Source organism: Podarcis vaucheri, assembly GCF_965113315.1.
Source record: "Podarcis vaucheri genome assembly, chromosome: 18".
NCBI lineage: Eukaryota > Metazoa > Chordata > Lepidosauria > Squamata > Lacertidae > Podarcis > Podarcis vaucheri.
In genome coordinates this window covers 1425239-1441137 of record NC_138756.1, presented here as the reverse complement: position 1 = coordinate 1441137, position 15899 = coordinate 1425239, and the positions used below count along the sequence as shown (strand labels likewise).

Below are 15899 nucleotides of genomic sequence, written 5' to 3'. Positions count from 1 at the left end.
CACACAAAAGCTAAACATGCTAAGAGCCCTTTGACTGGGGAAAATTAATTCACAAGCAGTTTAAAAGAAGGGGGGGTCACATCTAGAAGGCAGATCAGAGAGGTCAAGGGCATTGCGACTGGTGGGGGCAGGAGGTTAAACAGGAAATCCGACTTCAGCTTTTTTCCTAGAAAGCTTTTGATGCAGATAAAAGAATGCTTTTTGCTACAAGTGCAGCAAGGCGGCGCTTTCCCTCCCCCCAAGGGGGGGCCCTTTCCCAGTCGGATTCATAGCAGTTGTAGTTTGAAGGACCCCACAAGCGAAGGCTTGTGACCCCCCCACCAGACGTCGCCTCAAGATTGGTTTAAATGCCTGGCGTTGAACTCACTCCACTGCCGCACCGCTGCACAAAACCCCCAACGACAACCCCCCCACCCCGATATATGCTCCAAGAATGAGACCCGCTTCTCCGCAGCCACCTCCCGCTCTCAGCCTGCCCGCCCCACCCAACCTGCCTCGAAAGTATCTTTGTCAAGAGTCTTTACTTCAAAACCAATATAATCCCCAGTTTCCACTACTGTTTTTGGGTGGGAGGCGAGAAAAAGCAGTGTCCTTTTTTGTTTCCCCCCTCTTGGGGGTGGGCGGGGGTGGGCAAAAGGGCACAGGCACCCACTCCCTGTTCTCGTGAAGCGCATGGAAAGTCTTACAGAAAAGAAAAACAACAACCACTTGTTGTCATCACACAGAGCAGAGCCCAGGCAGAAGCCAATTGAAAGCAAGACAAAAACACACACACTTGAACCATCTTCTGCCTCGCTGCAGGGATGTGCTGGCTTTCCTCGCTCACTGCTACCCTACCATCTGAAGAAGAGGCTGATTGACTGAAATCACACTGAAAAAAGATCTTAAAAAGAGTGGTGTTCTAATTTTTAAGTGTTAAACTTTATATATATATATATATCTTTTTTTTAAGCTTCTCAGAACAAGGATTTCCCCCCTGCCCAGGTCCACTACTAAGATTTCAGAGACAAACTTCTAAAAAAATATCCAGTGCTTCTTTTGCAAGAATCTCTTTTTCTTTTTAAGGGGAAAAAAAGGAAAAAAAGAAACACCCCATCTTATTTAAGTCCATTCAGGACGCGGGTGACACCACACACACGTGAGGTTCGAAGCTGGATCCTGGACAGCAAAACCACACATCTCAGAGTAGGGTACCAGCCGGCTGGCATTCCCACGAGCTCGGAAGGATTGGGGTCCTCTTGGGTGGACGAGGCTGGTGATGATGATGATGATGATGGTACACTTGCTCCTTTAAGAAGATGCCAACAGATGCCACTTCTGGTTAAAAGGGGGAAAAGAGAGATGGGTATGCAAACAACTCTGAGATGGGGGTTTTCCTCTCCCCGCCCTGCTCACAAGAACAGAAGCTTGCTTCCAAGGCTCTTCTCTCTCTCTCTGAATCTCTCTCTCTCTCTCTCTCTCAGTGTGTGTTGATGGGGGGGGGGAGGACAGGGAACGCTGCTGACCACTCTGCTCTTCTGGGGCGAGTTGACTCCCCCTCCCAGCGAGGCGCCAGTCGGTCCTCCGTTGCTCTCTCTCTTCCCACCTCCGTCTGGTCAATCTCCTTGTCTCAGTGAGCTAGCAGTGGGCTCTCTCTCTTCCTCTCGCTCGCGTGCTCTTCGCTCTCCTCTCCGTTGGTTTCTCTCTTCCTCTCCCTCTTCCTCTCTCTCTCCTGTTGCTCTCACAGAGTTGCTTCAGTTTTAGCAGTGGAAAACAGGTATCCATTTTATTTTATTTTTATTACCCAGAATAAAATGCTGTTGAACTAAGCTCCACATCAGCTTAGCTCTTCTCCTTCAACCTACGTCAGGGAAAGAAAAGGGAAATGCCATTACTGTCACAAGCCATGGCTGTGGGTTGTGAGAAAGGCTTCTCTGAGCACATAAATGGCTCAGTGGGCAGAACCCAAAGCAGTTTGGAGGATGCAGATTCCGTGGCTACAAAGAGCCTCTACTATTAGGCCCAGCAGGTACCATTTTTTCTCCACTACTCAATACAAGACTTGTTTAAGGCAAGAGTTTCTCCACTTCCCCGCCGGTGCCTGGTGGATAATAATAATTATTAAAAATTTTATTCTCTATACTCCACCCATCTGGCTGGGTTGCCCCAGACACGCTGAATGCCTTCCAACACATATAAAAACGTAATGTCAAACTTTAAAAACTTCCCTAAACAGAGCTGCCTTCAGATGTCTTCTAAAAGTCAAATAGTTATTTCCTTGACATCTGGTGGGAGGGCATTCCAAAGGGCGGGCGCCACTACCCAGAAGGCCCTCTGCCTGGTTTCCTGTAACCTCACTTCTTGCAGTGAGGGAACCACCAGAAGGCCCTCGTTGCTGGCCCTCAGGAGACGCTCCTTCAGGAATAAAGAGCCAAGGCCGTTTAGGGCTTTAAAGGTCAGCACCAACACTCTGAATTGTGCTTTATCTAGGATGCCTCTAGGTAAAGCTCACAAGCCAGGTGGGAGGAAGATGCCTGCGTCCAGCAGGTTCTCCAGATCTGGGACTGCTGCCTCTGACTGGGGGTGACATTCAGGTATCAGGGCCAAGAGCCACTCATGGTCATTCATGGGCAGGAATGACCTCCAGGTGCCACGTCTGCCCACCTCTACATCCTGTGGCAACCAAATTCCACAAGCTTACGCTGCCTTGAGTGAGGAGTTTCACAAAAGACCCCTGAATTCTGACCAGTCCTTAAGTGAAGAAAGAAATGCAAAGAGAGGCTGAGTAGATTTCACTGTTTCCCAGCATCTTAACAAAGCATCAAGGACCAAGTGTCATCACCCAAGGCAGCCCACCTTCCCCCCCCTCCCGAGAGCAACATCTGGATAGGCCAAAACCTCCCAGTCAAAGCCAGCAAGAACAAAGAGAACAAGGCAGACCAGTCTGCTGGCAAACGGGGCACATGTGAAAGGAAAACCCCAGTTCCAATGCTCATAATTTGGAGAGAGTGGGGGCATTAGCACAGCATTCAGATCCCATTCGACAAAAGACTGAGCCGGGCGTTCAGTGGAGTGTGCACAGAGATGAGGGGTGCTGATGAGACCGCCACCCCTGTTCTCTCCCCAACTCTTATTATCGGAAAAGCACCTTACACTCTAATATTGTGACAGTCCCGTCACTCCGTGTTGATATGCGCGTTCCCCCTGGTAAGTAGAGTCCTGCGACAGGGCCACGTCGATCTGAGATTTGAACTCGTCACCAAGGTAACTATCCTGAAGAGAAAAAGTGGGAGGAAGGAGAAGAGAGATTATTTTCCAGTTGAGAGATTGAAGTGGGAGTGGGGAGAGAGAGGGAAGACCAAAGAGAATACACTGAATAGCAGAACGATTCAGAGTTTAAACAGGCAGTTCAAACAGAAATACAATTTTAGTGCCAGGTGGATGCATATCTCATACTTACCTGTGAGGCAGAGAGTGGAAATGCTCCTGACCTCCAGTTCAAGGAAGGGGCCATTTCTTTCTGGCCTCAATTCACCTCCAGAAGTGTTGCTGTGTAAATATATCTGCTCAGGAGCACACACAATACACTAGCACCTTAAATAAGTTCCTTTACCTGCGACAGCTCCGGCTGGGACAAGCCTGGCTGGCTCATCTGAGACGGTTGGCTCATGGAGATGTAGCCCTGAGTCAAAGGGCCCTGAGAGAACGGCTGGGAGACCACGTCCTGGCTGGCCTGGCTGTTGGGGAGGTTTGACTGACCGGCCCCTGGGATCCCAAAGCGGTTTTTCTGGCGCCCACCACGGCTGGTCTTGCCTTTTGGGTTCCCACGTCCTACAAGAGAAAACAAATCTCAACACAGAGAAGGCACTCATGCAGTCAGCACGACCCTGGGGTGCCCTTGGGAGAGCAGCCAGGCTGGAAAGTGGACAAAAAGCGTCCTCTGTATCTGATAAATATATAAACCGTTTCACTGTATGAAATTAATCCCAATACAGTCTGTCTGTCAGTATGCCTGTAATGTGCTTATAATTTTGTACACTGCCCTGATAAAGGGTGGCATATAAATTGAATGAATAATAAAGTAAGTAAAAATCTATGTAGTTATTGATAAGGAATCACAACTAATTGACTGGGATTAATTCACTATATTTAAGCAAGACTGATAAAAGAAAGAGCTTCTCCATGCAGCGCATAGTTCAGTTATGGAACTCTCTCCCACTGGAATTAGTGATGGCCACCAAATGGGATGGCTTTAAAAGAGGAGGAGATGACTATTGATAGCTAGTAGCCATGATGGCAAATGCTCTGCCTCTGCGGCTGGAGGCAGCAAAATCCAAAAACTCAGCTTTCACTACCTCTTCAGTTGACAGACAATTGGGTACCTCAACTCTCTAAAGCAGTGGTGTCCAAACTTTTTCAGAGAGGGCCAGATTTGATGAAGTGAAGGGCCATGGGGGCCAACTAAAGGGCCAACCAAACTCAGCCAGATGGGAGGGGTACAAATAATAAAATTATTCTTATTATCAAGAGACATGCCTGCTGAGGTTTCTCAGACACGCACTGCTGGGAGGATGGAAGAAGCTGCAACCTTACCCCAAAATCCCTCCCCACCCCCTTCCTTGCCACTTAGCACTTCAGACGTCACACACGCCATGGGAGTGCCTGTCTGTGCGGCACAATCTCTTACCGGCAGCAGGCCCATTGGCCTGTCCAAAGTAGCCAGGTGGAGGCATGGGAGGCATCACCAAGTTGAAGGGGATGGGAATGTTCATGGCGGTGACATGGCTGGGCCCGGCACTGATCATCCCGATCTGGTCGTGTGTTTGGAAGTACATGTTGGAGGGCCGGCCTGAGGGAAGAGGGGGGAAGAGCTTAGAGGGAACAAGTCCCAAGACAGCAAGGAGAGGGAACAGCAACGCCGCAGGCACAAGGCTCTCTTCACCAGGCCTTTCAACCCACCACAGATACATGGTCCATGGAGGTATCAGAACAGCTCTGGAGTCAAAAGCCGCCTCTCTTTTGGACCAAGGAGAGATCCCCCTGCCCGGGTTCTCTCACCTTGGCTGCTGCGATCATACACCGATCCAGGGATGATAGCTTCACGGGCATCGTACATGGCAGTTGTCATGAACCGGGCTCCCTAAGAAAGGGGGGCAGAAATTAAAGACCACTTTAAAATATGTTCACACAAACTGTTTCTGATGGCTCACAGGAGGAAGAACTTTCTGGAACTTTCTTTCCTTTAGCAAAGAGGATGGCTTTTCCCTGCCTGCCAATCACAGAGGCCTTCCGAGACCCTGCTCCACATTCTACCACCAAGAGAGGCATGCCTGGTGGGAAGAGAAGAGGGACAGGTCCTTATTGGTGGCGGCGCCACAACTGCAGAGTTTCCTCTCAAAAGGGTGGATCAGGTTCTCCTCTGGCGTCTTTTCAGGCAGATGGCTCAAGGATTACATGAAGCTATTTGTGTTCTTTAACCTTGCCTGCTCTGTGTTGTGGATTGACTTTTCAGCTGTTTCACCTTGGCTTGCTTTACTAATAATAAACTGGATCATTTATTATTATTGCTGTATTATTATTATTATTGTTATTATTATTGCCACCACCACCCCACTGCAAGGTTGTTTACAGATTCAAAAGGCAGGACGTTTGGGAATGGGAACTCCTTATGGGCAAAATTTTTCAAGCTGTTTCCCCTCCCCTTATTTCGCCTTTCACCTGTGAAATGGGACCCTGTCTGAAAGACCTGGGCAAAAGGTACTCCAAAAGTTGCATCGCTGAGTGTGAGGCAGCTGAACAGGTTTACTCACATGGGAGGGGCAGTTTACAGCCTCAGCAGTTCTAGGGTGCTGGAGAAGGGCAGTGAAGCCTAATCTCTAAAGCAGGGCACAGGTGTAGGGTGGCACTTACGGGGTTGATGGTATTGACCAGCTTCCGAGGCTTGCTGAACTGCATGAGGCTCTCGCGGAGGTTGTTCAGGGGCCCCTCGACCAGCACTTTCTGCTCCTTGTAGTAGTTCAGCAAGTGGTTCCAGAGGGGCTGCTTGGAAAGCGCTTTCGGGTTCCCAACAATGATGACACCATACCTTAAATGAATGAATGAATGAATGAAGTCCACACCAAAGCACTGCCGCGTAGTTCACCACCTGGTTGGCACTCAGAACCTACCAGCACCCTGCGGCCACCCGAAGGACCACTTGCAGCCGTAGGAACCCGCCTAAGGGCTCCACTCGCTGTTGGGTGCCAATCTCCATGGCCTGTGCCTTTTGATTCCAGGCAGGCAAGGGGTGTTCTCAGTTGTGACACCCTGGTGGTAGTTATACTTCTCTCCCAGGCGGCACTAGCCTGGTGTCCAGCAAAGAGCCTCCTATTTGGCTCAGGCCTTCCTGCATGCCCCCCTGGAGGTTGGTTCTCGTTGGATGGCTTAAATTTAATATTTAATCTTTAAAGAGTTCAGTACTGCCCTTCATCAAAACTGATTCCAGGGTGGTGCACTAAATTATGGGCAGAACGCTGAAGCCCAATAAGACACATGAGTGAAATATAGTAGATTATAGATTCTGGAATGGTAGAGTTGGAAGGGACCCTGAGGATTATCTAGCCCAACATAAACAAATTAAAAAATGCCTGCATAAATAAAAATGTTGCAGCCTGGTCCCAAGAAGTTTGCCAAACAGGCACCCGCTTTAGGGAAGTGGGCCCCTCCCCTGGGCTTCTCTCACACGCTGCTGATTAGGAAGGCACTTGGAGAAGGACCTCAGGCAATACATGCTGCTCTATTGCATCTGCTAGATTTAAATTCTCCATTTCAGGCTTTCTCAGCTGGAGAACTGCATTTGTGTTGTCATGATCTTGCAAAAGGCGCTCTCAAGAGTTTGCTAGCTAAGGAGAGACATGAATCCAATTCATGCAGAGCGCAGTTTATAATAATAATTTTATTATTTATATGCCACCCATCTGACTGGGTTTGGAAACTTAAAGGCCTTAACACAACGCTGCTGAACTTCTACGCAAGACTGGCCTGCACAAGCCAGTTGGTTTATTACCAGCTCAGCTGTTTGTAGCTTGTACCAAGCCAAACACTGAGAAAACTCACTCCAAAAAGCCCATTGCTTTCCCCATCCTGACTCTAAGCAGAAGGGTAAAAAAAAAAGTTGCAAGTGACCTGCACCTTTCTCCCCTGCTGCACAAGAACATAATTTCCTTAGCTAGATAGAAGCAAAGGCGTCTTTCGGACTGGCAGACATAGCTGTCTCACACTCAGTGGCTTCTGCTGTACCTTGCTCTGGTTAGAGCCACATTGAGGCGCCTGGGGTCATTCAGGAAGCCAATGCCTTGATGCTCGTTGGCTCTAACACAGGACAGGATAATGAAGTCCTTCTCGCGCCCTTGGAAAGCGTCAACGCTGGCTATTTCCACTTCCTGGGAAGGGGACAGGGAGAGAAAAGGACTCTGTTAAAGCACATTCTAAATGACTCACATCTCTAGAGAGTTTCCTTCAGAGAGAGTGATGGTTAGCCAGGAAGCATTATATGATGTCCATGTGGTTCCACCTCCTGGAAATCAATTTCAAACTACTTTCCAGTCCTGGGGATAATCTCCTGCCTTGCTCCCACTCCGTATTTGGGGAGGGAGGCTAATATACCTAGCTGTCCATAAATTTATTGCTATGCAAGTTAGCGATTTCTTTCAACACAGTTGATTAATTCGGCTGCCTTTCCCTTCCTTAAACTGGAGGTGGCGAAGAAGGACCACTGAGCTCTCCAACACAAGTATGAGAAGGAGCAGCCCACTCTCCATATAACTCTCTTCAGCAGGTGAGGCTATACATTTGCGGAAAGTCCTGTTTGGTACTGTGCTGTATGGTATAGGGGGGTCAGGTTTCTATGCACCCTGCCGCCATGTGAAACATTTGCAAATACAAGTTGGGTTGCTCTGAACCAGGGAGCAGGGAGGGAGGATGGGCTTAATGCTGACTTGGGAAGATTGCACGAAACCCAGAGACAACACAGGGAAAGCCGTACCTGGTAGAGTTTGGTGTGCAGAGAGCCGCTGAACTGCATATACTGCACCAGGTAGGAGCGCTGGCCCTCGTAGGGGGTGATGATACCAATCTGATCTGGCTTCGCACCAGCCTTCAGCAGCTTGGTGGTGATCTTCTCCACGTTGGCGGCCTCCGTCCTGCAGGGGGAAGAGAGGAGTCAGTCCCTCCCCTTGAGCAGCGTCCAAGAAACAGTCTCCAAGTTAACCAGAATGCCTCAGAGCTTGTTCAACACCATAAAGCTATGTATAATGCCCAAATTCACTCTGCTACAAAGATGCAAAATGTTTAAGTATTTGTTTTACAAAAAGTAGCAAGGGAGGAAAAGAAAAGTGCATCAGACAAAGGAAAGGGCACAGCAGAAGCTACATGTGGCACATTTCTGGGCATTATTCAGGTTGGAATGATGGGCCTGGGCGTGTGCAGGGTATCAGCCACAACCCCCAAACGTCCTATTCCAATCCTACTGAGTAGAGTCTTCAGGCACAAATGGAATGAATTGACTGGCTCCCTTTCAAGGTTCCAGGCCACCTTCAGCTCACCAGAGAAAGATCAAGCTACCTGGAATAGTCTCCATTTGACAATACTAATCTTTTTTTTGGGGGGGGGGGCGGCGGCGACTGTATATGGGTGAGAGATGCCACTGCTAGACCATGTCCTTCCTATCCGCTTCCCACCCTTTGGACTGCAGAACTAAAATACTTGGCCTCCATCACTTCTCCAGCCTCACCTCCTTCACTATGGGATGACCTTGAACTACCAATCCTATCTTTTTAGAACTGTTTTAACAGTCATGCCTTTTAACTGGCTTCATTTATAGCGGGCTATTTTAATTAAGGATGCTTCAGTTGCTTTGTGGTGTAGTGTGGTGTAGTGGTTAAGAGCGGTAGTCATGTAATCTGGGTAACCGGGTTCGCGTCTCCGCTCCTCCACATGCAGCTGCTGGGTGACCTTGGGCCAGTCGCACTTCTCTGAAGTCTCTCAGCCCCACTCACCTCACAGAGTGTTTGTTGTGGGGGAGGAAGAGAAAGGAGAATGTTAGCCGCTTTGAGACTCCTGAAGGGGAGTGAAAGGCGGGATATCAAATCCAAACTCCTCTTCTTCTTTGATGGAACTGTTATTGGGTATTTCAATTATGTATGGATTTTATAGCTTAATATTAAGTTATAAAATCCACACATAATTGAAATATGTTGTGTTGGCATATAACTGGTGTATAAATTAATGAATAGTCAAGAGAGAGAGAGACGTGATGTTTGTCCAAGCAAGGCATCCACACATTCTGTCCCAGAGACTTGGCTGGACCCCCTTCTCCTCTTCCCCACATGACTTACCTGTTCAGGTAAGAAGTCCCAGAACTTGCAATCTCTTCTTGCCCTTGGGTCACATAGAAAAACATGGGCTTGTCTGGCTGGGGCCACTGGAAGTCAAACCCCTTCTTCACACGGTCCGCTGCAGAGCGACAGGGAAGTTGCGTATGTTAGCGTATGTTTCTCCTGTGGAGGCCTGGGTCTTCCTTTGGGTAGATCAGTGGTTCCCAAACCATTTAGGTCACTGCCCCCTTGGTCCCATAAACTCATCCCAATGCCCCCTACCCTATAAAAAGCATTGTAGTGCTTTGCACAACACAAAGAGACTAGCTTTTCAAAGTCCAATAGCCACCTACATCTTCAGTGCTCCCTGCCTCTTAGTGCCTCCCCTGCTAATCCCACCGCGGAAGGGCAGTACATACTGCCCCCTTGGGGAAGCACAGAGCTAGATCCTAGCCTTAAAATGGAGTCCTTCCATCCTGAAGAGCAGGCTGGAACAGCAGCAAGAACCACCTATCAAAATCCATAGACCTACCAACACGAAGACTACGGCAAGGATTGATATGAAGCGGTGGTGTTCAGTGAAATTTTTCATAGGGGAACAGTTAGAGCCAAAGGTGCCAGCCTGTGAGGGCGATATTGGGGGGGGGGGCAACGCTGCTGTGCATTAAGACCTCGTCTCCTGCCCTAAGCCAAGCAGAAGCTTCTGACAGAATGCTGGAGCCCTCCCGCGTCCTTCCCAGAGCTGGGTGGGCTTTGGGAAGGTGGCAGGAGGGCTCCTGGAGCCTGACAAGAGCACTGTGCCTCCCTCCAAAAGGCGGGCAGAAGTTTCCCAGGCTTTGGGAAAGAGGCGCCAGGTTTAATACTCTGATAGTTTATGGGGAACATTTAGGAGACTATCCTAGTCCCCCTATTACACTGACTGTACACCACTGATTTGAAGCTACAAGGCCCACTTAGAGGTCCTGAACAGGACACTGCCTGGCACTCCTGCTGGCCCCCTCCATCACCCACAACCTCCCCCTGCCCCTTCTTACCTGCGGTGACACCATTCTGAAGAGACCCCTCATAAAAGATGTTGGATGGGAAAGCACTCAGGGCTGGGTGCATACGGTACTGCACCTGCAGGCGGATGGGCCTGATGCCCAGAACCACCAGCCGCTCAAAGAGCGACTGGGACAGGCCTGCTTTCGCCGCCTTCTTGCACATCACAACAGGGCCAAGCTGGCAGTGGTCGCCCACCAGGATCAGCTGGGGAAATGAAGCCCAAGGTCAACAGGAGGAACCGCACACATGAGCGTGCACACACAAACAGCCAGGCCAAGCCCCTGCTCCATCTCTAGAAGGCTGGAGGTGATGGCCTACAAAAGGGAAGGGCAGTTTGGGGATCTAAAGTCTGCTTGAGGGAAACTTCTAGCTTTCTGAGGTCAAGCAATTAAGGCGCTGAAGTTGGAGAATTATCTGCAGAAATACCCACACCCCACCCACTCAAGCCTTTCCATTAGCAATCCTCCTCAGCAGTTCCACCTCTGTTCTCTACAAGCCTCCAGAACTCTTGGGATTTCCCTTCCATAGCTTGCATTTCCTGCTCCTATTCATAGTGGACACAAGACCTTACGGGCTGTGAATGCTTTAAGTCTTCTTCCCAAAGGCTTGAAATGCAAGCATTTAAGACAATGCAGGAGGGCTTTAAAAGCTCACACAGACCCAAGTTGCTTGATATATAAAGATGGTGGCAAACACCGGAAGAGAGCGTTGCCTCCACCCCCCTTTTGAGCTGCTTGAACCTACTTGCTTTGCCCCGAGGACAACTGGCACCATGCACTCTGGCTCCGTGGCCTGGGTGCTCTCGTCAATCAAGATGGAGCGGAACTGCATCTTCGCCAGTCTTGGGTCCCCGGCTCCCACGCACGTGCAGCAGATGACGTCTGCATTCTGAGGGATGAAGCAGCAAAAATTCAGGAGCTACAAAACTATCTACAAAAGGAACATAGGAAGCAACTTCTACATTAAGACCACTGCTCTGCATGGAAACCAGGTGCTCTGCACAGTGCTATGGCCCTTTCCTTAAAAATAAAACATCCCAGTTCTCAAAGTTCTGTTTAAAGGGGGTGATTTTAATTAGGAACACAAGAAGCTGCCTTGTACCAAGCCAAACCACTTGTCCATTTGGCTCAGTACTGTTTATAAGGACTGGAAGCAGCTCTCCACAGTTTCAAACAGCTGTACCTGGAGAAGCCAGAACAGAGTTGGACTTATTGCACAGCTTAGCTATGATCCTTCCCCAGTCCTGCCTACAGCCAGTCTTCAGCATTATGTGAGGGGGTTTGTGTGTGTGTGAAATTTCTGTTGCAGCCTCTGGGATTATTCATTGTTTAAGGTAGGGTCATCCCTTTGCTGTTACAGAACCGATGTTGAAAAAGGAGACAAGTCAGCCTCCTGAACACAAGTAGCACACCTGGTCTGACCAACAGTAAGCAACAGCCCCTGTATAAGAGGTAGGAAAAAGTCACCATGAGCAACTCCCGCTCCGCCGTCCGCTTCAGGGCCCGGTAGCGCTTCTCATCTGCAGAGGACAGTTCCCCAGTCTCGTCTTTCAGCTGCTGCAGCTTCTGGAGCTCAGGCATGCTGAGGATCAAACAGACATCTCTGGGATGCTATATAATGTTCTGGTTACAAGATCCCTGCTTAAGGATCCACTATTGAATTTGGTGACAATGAACTTCCAAAGTGGCTATGAATGGACATCAAATAAATATTTTTAAAAATAAATCCACATAGTGGCTGATGAAAAATAAAGGCAGTATTGGCAGTGCCATTAAGTGAAGCCGCTAGATTATTTTTTTAATAAAAAAACCCACCCATCTCGGCACTCCCCAGAAAAAGGAAGGCTGGCTTCTGGCTCAGCAGCAATGGGATGAGGAAGTGCCTTACCTATCCATGTTCCTGATCTGGTTGTGCAGGGCGAGGAAGGAGACGGGGGAGTCAATGGCCTCACGACTCTTTGCACACAGGCGCACCACCTTCAGCCCCGTCTGGTGGATCTTCTCAGTCAGCTGGTCCACAGCTATGTTGCTCGGGGCACAAACCAGCACGGGCCTTGGAAACAAATGAGGCAAACAGCAAAAGATGAAGCCAAATAAAACAAACCCCTACAAAGAGTTCTTCCTTCTTTATCACTGTAGGCGAGGGCTAAGGGTTAACACTGGCATCAGCTCTGAAACCATGGATTTCACGCTCAGAAGACGCTGAAGTGGATTAGGCACTCCATTAAGACCTAATCGGAGGCTGAAGTTGATTGTCAACACTGGCCAATGCTCTCTTGGGTTAAGGGTAGCAGAGGCATAACCCATAAATGCAGTCAATGTCATCAGAGGGGAATTTATGCATGAGAAGAAACTGAAAGTCTGAGAGCCAGTGTGGTGGAGTGCCAGCCGAGGAGCTGGGAGGCCAGGGTTTGAATCCCCACTTGGCCATGGAGCTCACTGAGTCACTTACTGTCTCAGCCCTTCCTACCTCATAGGGTTGTTGTGGGGAATAAATGAGATGAGGGGAGAACCTTGAACTCCTTGCAGAAAGAGGTGAGATAGAAAAGCAATCAATCTATTTATCAATCAATCAATCAATCAATCAATCAATCAATCAATCGCACGGGGTGTTTCTCCTATACCAGGCTGTAACTTCCAGATGGGTGCTAAAATGATCTCAACAGCCCTTGAAGTGCTGCACTCTTTTGGCCAAGAAGATTGAAGAGCAATCTCTGCTCCTGCTCTTACCCATTTCCTTGCCTAGCCAGATGGTACACAATGGTGGCCGAGGTGACAGTCTTGCCTGTTCCGGGAGGGCCCTGGATGAGACTCAAGGGACGCTGCAGGACAGTCTTCACAGCATACACCTGGGAAAAGAAATTGCATTAACTCCACACGGGGGAGCACTGTTTGCGAAACTGACACTGGAAGCTCTTGGACCCAACTCCTGCCTTTGCTGTTGGGCGGGATAAGGTTACCTGAGAATGGTTGAGGTCAGGAAGTCCTTGTGCTGTGAAGCGCTTCGGCAGCTGACATTTGATAACGACATCCTCCACCTCGTGACCCAGGAGCTTGTGATAGATGTAGCCAGAGACGGAGGTTTCATCCACAGCAAAAGTCTTGAGGGCACTCTGCATCCTGAAGAAGAGGTGGACGCACAAGCACAAACCAGGTCATCCCTCAAGCGTTTATGCAACCAGCTTCTCAAGACAGAGAGAGACGCTGCCTTCACCCACCTGTCAAAGGAAGTCGACTTCCACACAAAGTCCACTTGGAAGTTGTGGGTCACTTCCACGGGGGCTCCGACACTGCTCCTCAGCTCGATTGCAATTTCGTCACCGTAATCTTCAAAACCTCGTTAAGTAGCAGTTTCGTGGAACAGTGGCAAGCTTCTTTTCAGAGTCCCACCCCACCTCCCACCTTCTGCCCACCACTACCTCTGGGGACTGTTCTAGTGCTGCAAGTCTATAGAGAAGGTGTCAGCTGAAGGCACACCACCATTTCAACTGCCCAAGCTAAGCTGGATATCCCTGCTAGTTGCCTGGATGTGGAATCAGCCTGGGAATGGAATAGGAAGGGGCTTTGACCTCCTCCTCAGAGGAAGAATGGAGGCACAAGTATATAGATAGTGTGTCTGTGTGTGTGTGTGTGTGTGTGTGTGTGTGTGTGTGTGTTTTACACAAACCATAAATTGAAACCTTTTGCTTCTTTTGTGCCACCAGATAGACACAGCTGTTCTAAGGGAGCACAGGAAGAGTTGTCCATTCTCTCCCACAATTCTGCTTCAAATGCCAGGCATTCAACATGTTCTAAGGGCTCCACTTGACATAATCTCAACTGTGCAATTGAGATGTTGGAGTCCGCCTTACAGCCTCATGAAATTAAAAGGATACTATCAGGAACTTTAATCACGTGGCCGATTCCTTTCCACAGCGGGGCCAAATCCCCTTTGTACCTCAGGCAGATCTCATCCCCCTGCATCAGGCGCATATCTGAAAAGAGGAGTTAGAAGCTTTCAGTTCTTCCAAAGTAAACACCAATTCACTGTTTGTGAATGTTAATGGTGTTCAGAGTCTGCCAATCGAGAGATCCTTGAGCCAGACTTCCTTTACTGATTTCCTGTTCTTACCTGAATCCGTCTTTGGCAAGGTGAAGTAGGCAATCCTTTTCTTGTTCAAGCCCAGATCCCATCTAACAGTGATGTTGTCCTGTGTCTAAACATAAAGAGAGATATTCTAACTTTACAAACACAGACAAAAAAGGTACTCAAGAGCAAACCTGGCCCTCTGCTTCCTGCCTGCCCTCCCTAGCACTGCACAGCTGGCTTGAACAATCACAGGAAGGGCTGCTAAACCACCCCTGGCAACACTTCAAAGCTAATGCTGATTTAGCAGTTGCTGGATCCCTAAGAGGAGCTACCTTTAAGGAAAGAGGGTGGGCTGATGACTCTACAATTTGTCAAAACTCTTCCTCTTCCGGGGAGAAGCAACTGTGCCTTCTTCAGATCCAGCCCTTGCCCTACTCCAAAGCAACTGTTGTGCCCACTGGGCCATGCCATTTCATGGTGGCTGCATCCTCCTTGGCCTGAATCTTACCTGGGACTCCTTCAGCTTCTTGTCGTAGTCGGCCTCAAGTTTGACCAGAGGCCCAAATATGTTTTGGTACTGATAAGCATCCTCGTATCGGAGGAGGACGTGCTGTGGCTCTTCGTCGACGCCAGGCTTCTCCAAGTCTTCGAGGGTGGCAGAGGGGTTCTCCTGCAGTCACAAAGAAGAGGTGGTTAAATAGAACAGACCAACTACAACCCTCCCATCAGCTGGTTTCAGAACAGGTCTTCCTAAATCAAGACGGAAAACTAATGGAAGGTATTTCCAAATCCAACCATTCCAGGATGCAACTGGATAGCTCAGTTGGTTAGAGCAGGGTGCTGATAATGCCAGGGTTGCAGGCTCAATCCCCGTAGGGGACAGCTGCATATTCCTGCATTGCAGGGGGGGGGTTGGACTAGATGACCCACAGGGGCCCTTCCAACTCTATGATTCTATTATAAACACAGCTTTGCTGGGGTAGGCTGACTGGTGGCTTTGGTGAATTTGCAAAGTTTGTCTATTTTGACTACCAATTGTGTCTTCTTGTAACAAAAAGAAGGTGTTTCATGAAGAGACAGGCTCTCTCTGTTGGCAACTGCACAAACATGCCGAAAACATTTTAAGAAGTCTGCACCCAATCTTAAGATCTGTGCTATGGCAAATACTGCAAGCTGTGCTCAGTTATGCAGATTTGTCCAACTTCTAATATTGTGCTAGACTGAACCCACAACTCTCAATCTTATTCAGTCTCCTCTCTAGATTTCTCACAGATTTCAGCTTCAGCTTCAAGCCGTAAAGCCAAGGCTTCGTACATTTTCCAAGCTGTATGGCCAAGGCCTCAGAAAATGACGAAGGGACCTGGAGTTGTCAGGAAGCTGAATTCCACACCCAACAGCACACATACAGATCTGCTTATCCCCTCCTGGGCTCTCTCGGTCATCCCTCTGCTCTCT

The 15899-nt window shown here is 48.9% G+C and overlaps 1 protein-coding gene across 2 annotated transcripts in view; it reads right to left on the bottom strand.

The window, feature by feature from the left end:
• Positions 1-519: 519 nt before the first annotated feature.
• Positions 520-15899, bottom strand: part of UPF1 (UPF1 RNA helicase and ATPase) — a 28183-nt gene continuing 12803 nt past the window's right edge. The window contains exons 6-24 of one of the 2 annotated variants that reach the window (XM_082206960.1): positions 14953-15114; positions 14487-14571; positions 14251-14349; positions 13594-13705; positions 13336-13495; positions 13106-13224; positions 12264-12428; positions 11843-11957; positions 11121-11264; positions 10367-10580; positions 9354-9471; positions 8003-8159; positions 7258-7400; positions 5890-6064; positions 5038-5119; positions 4667-4828; positions 3593-3810; positions 3133-3252; positions 520-1840 (exon numbers count right to left, since the gene is read on the bottom strand). In XM_082206960.1, coding sequence (XP_082063086.1) covers positions 3136-3252; positions 3593-3810; positions 4667-4828; positions 5038-5119; positions 5890-6064; positions 7258-7400; positions 8003-8159; positions 9354-9471; positions 10367-10580; positions 11121-11264; positions 11843-11957; positions 12264-12428; positions 13106-13224; positions 13336-13495; positions 13594-13705; positions 14251-14349; positions 14487-14571; positions 14953-15114 — 2547 coding nt within the window. In that variant the 3' untranslated portion in view covers positions 520-1840; positions 3133-3135. The remainder of the gene's footprint in view (positions 1841-3132; positions 3253-3592; positions 3811-4666; positions 4829-5037; positions 5120-5889; positions 6065-7257; positions 7401-8002; positions 8160-9353; positions 9472-10366; positions 10581-11120; positions 11265-11842; positions 11958-12263; positions 12429-13105; positions 13225-13335; positions 13496-13593; positions 13706-14250; positions 14350-14486; positions 14572-14952; positions 15115-15899) is intronic. The other variant, XM_082206961.1, reaches the window with a different exon arrangement.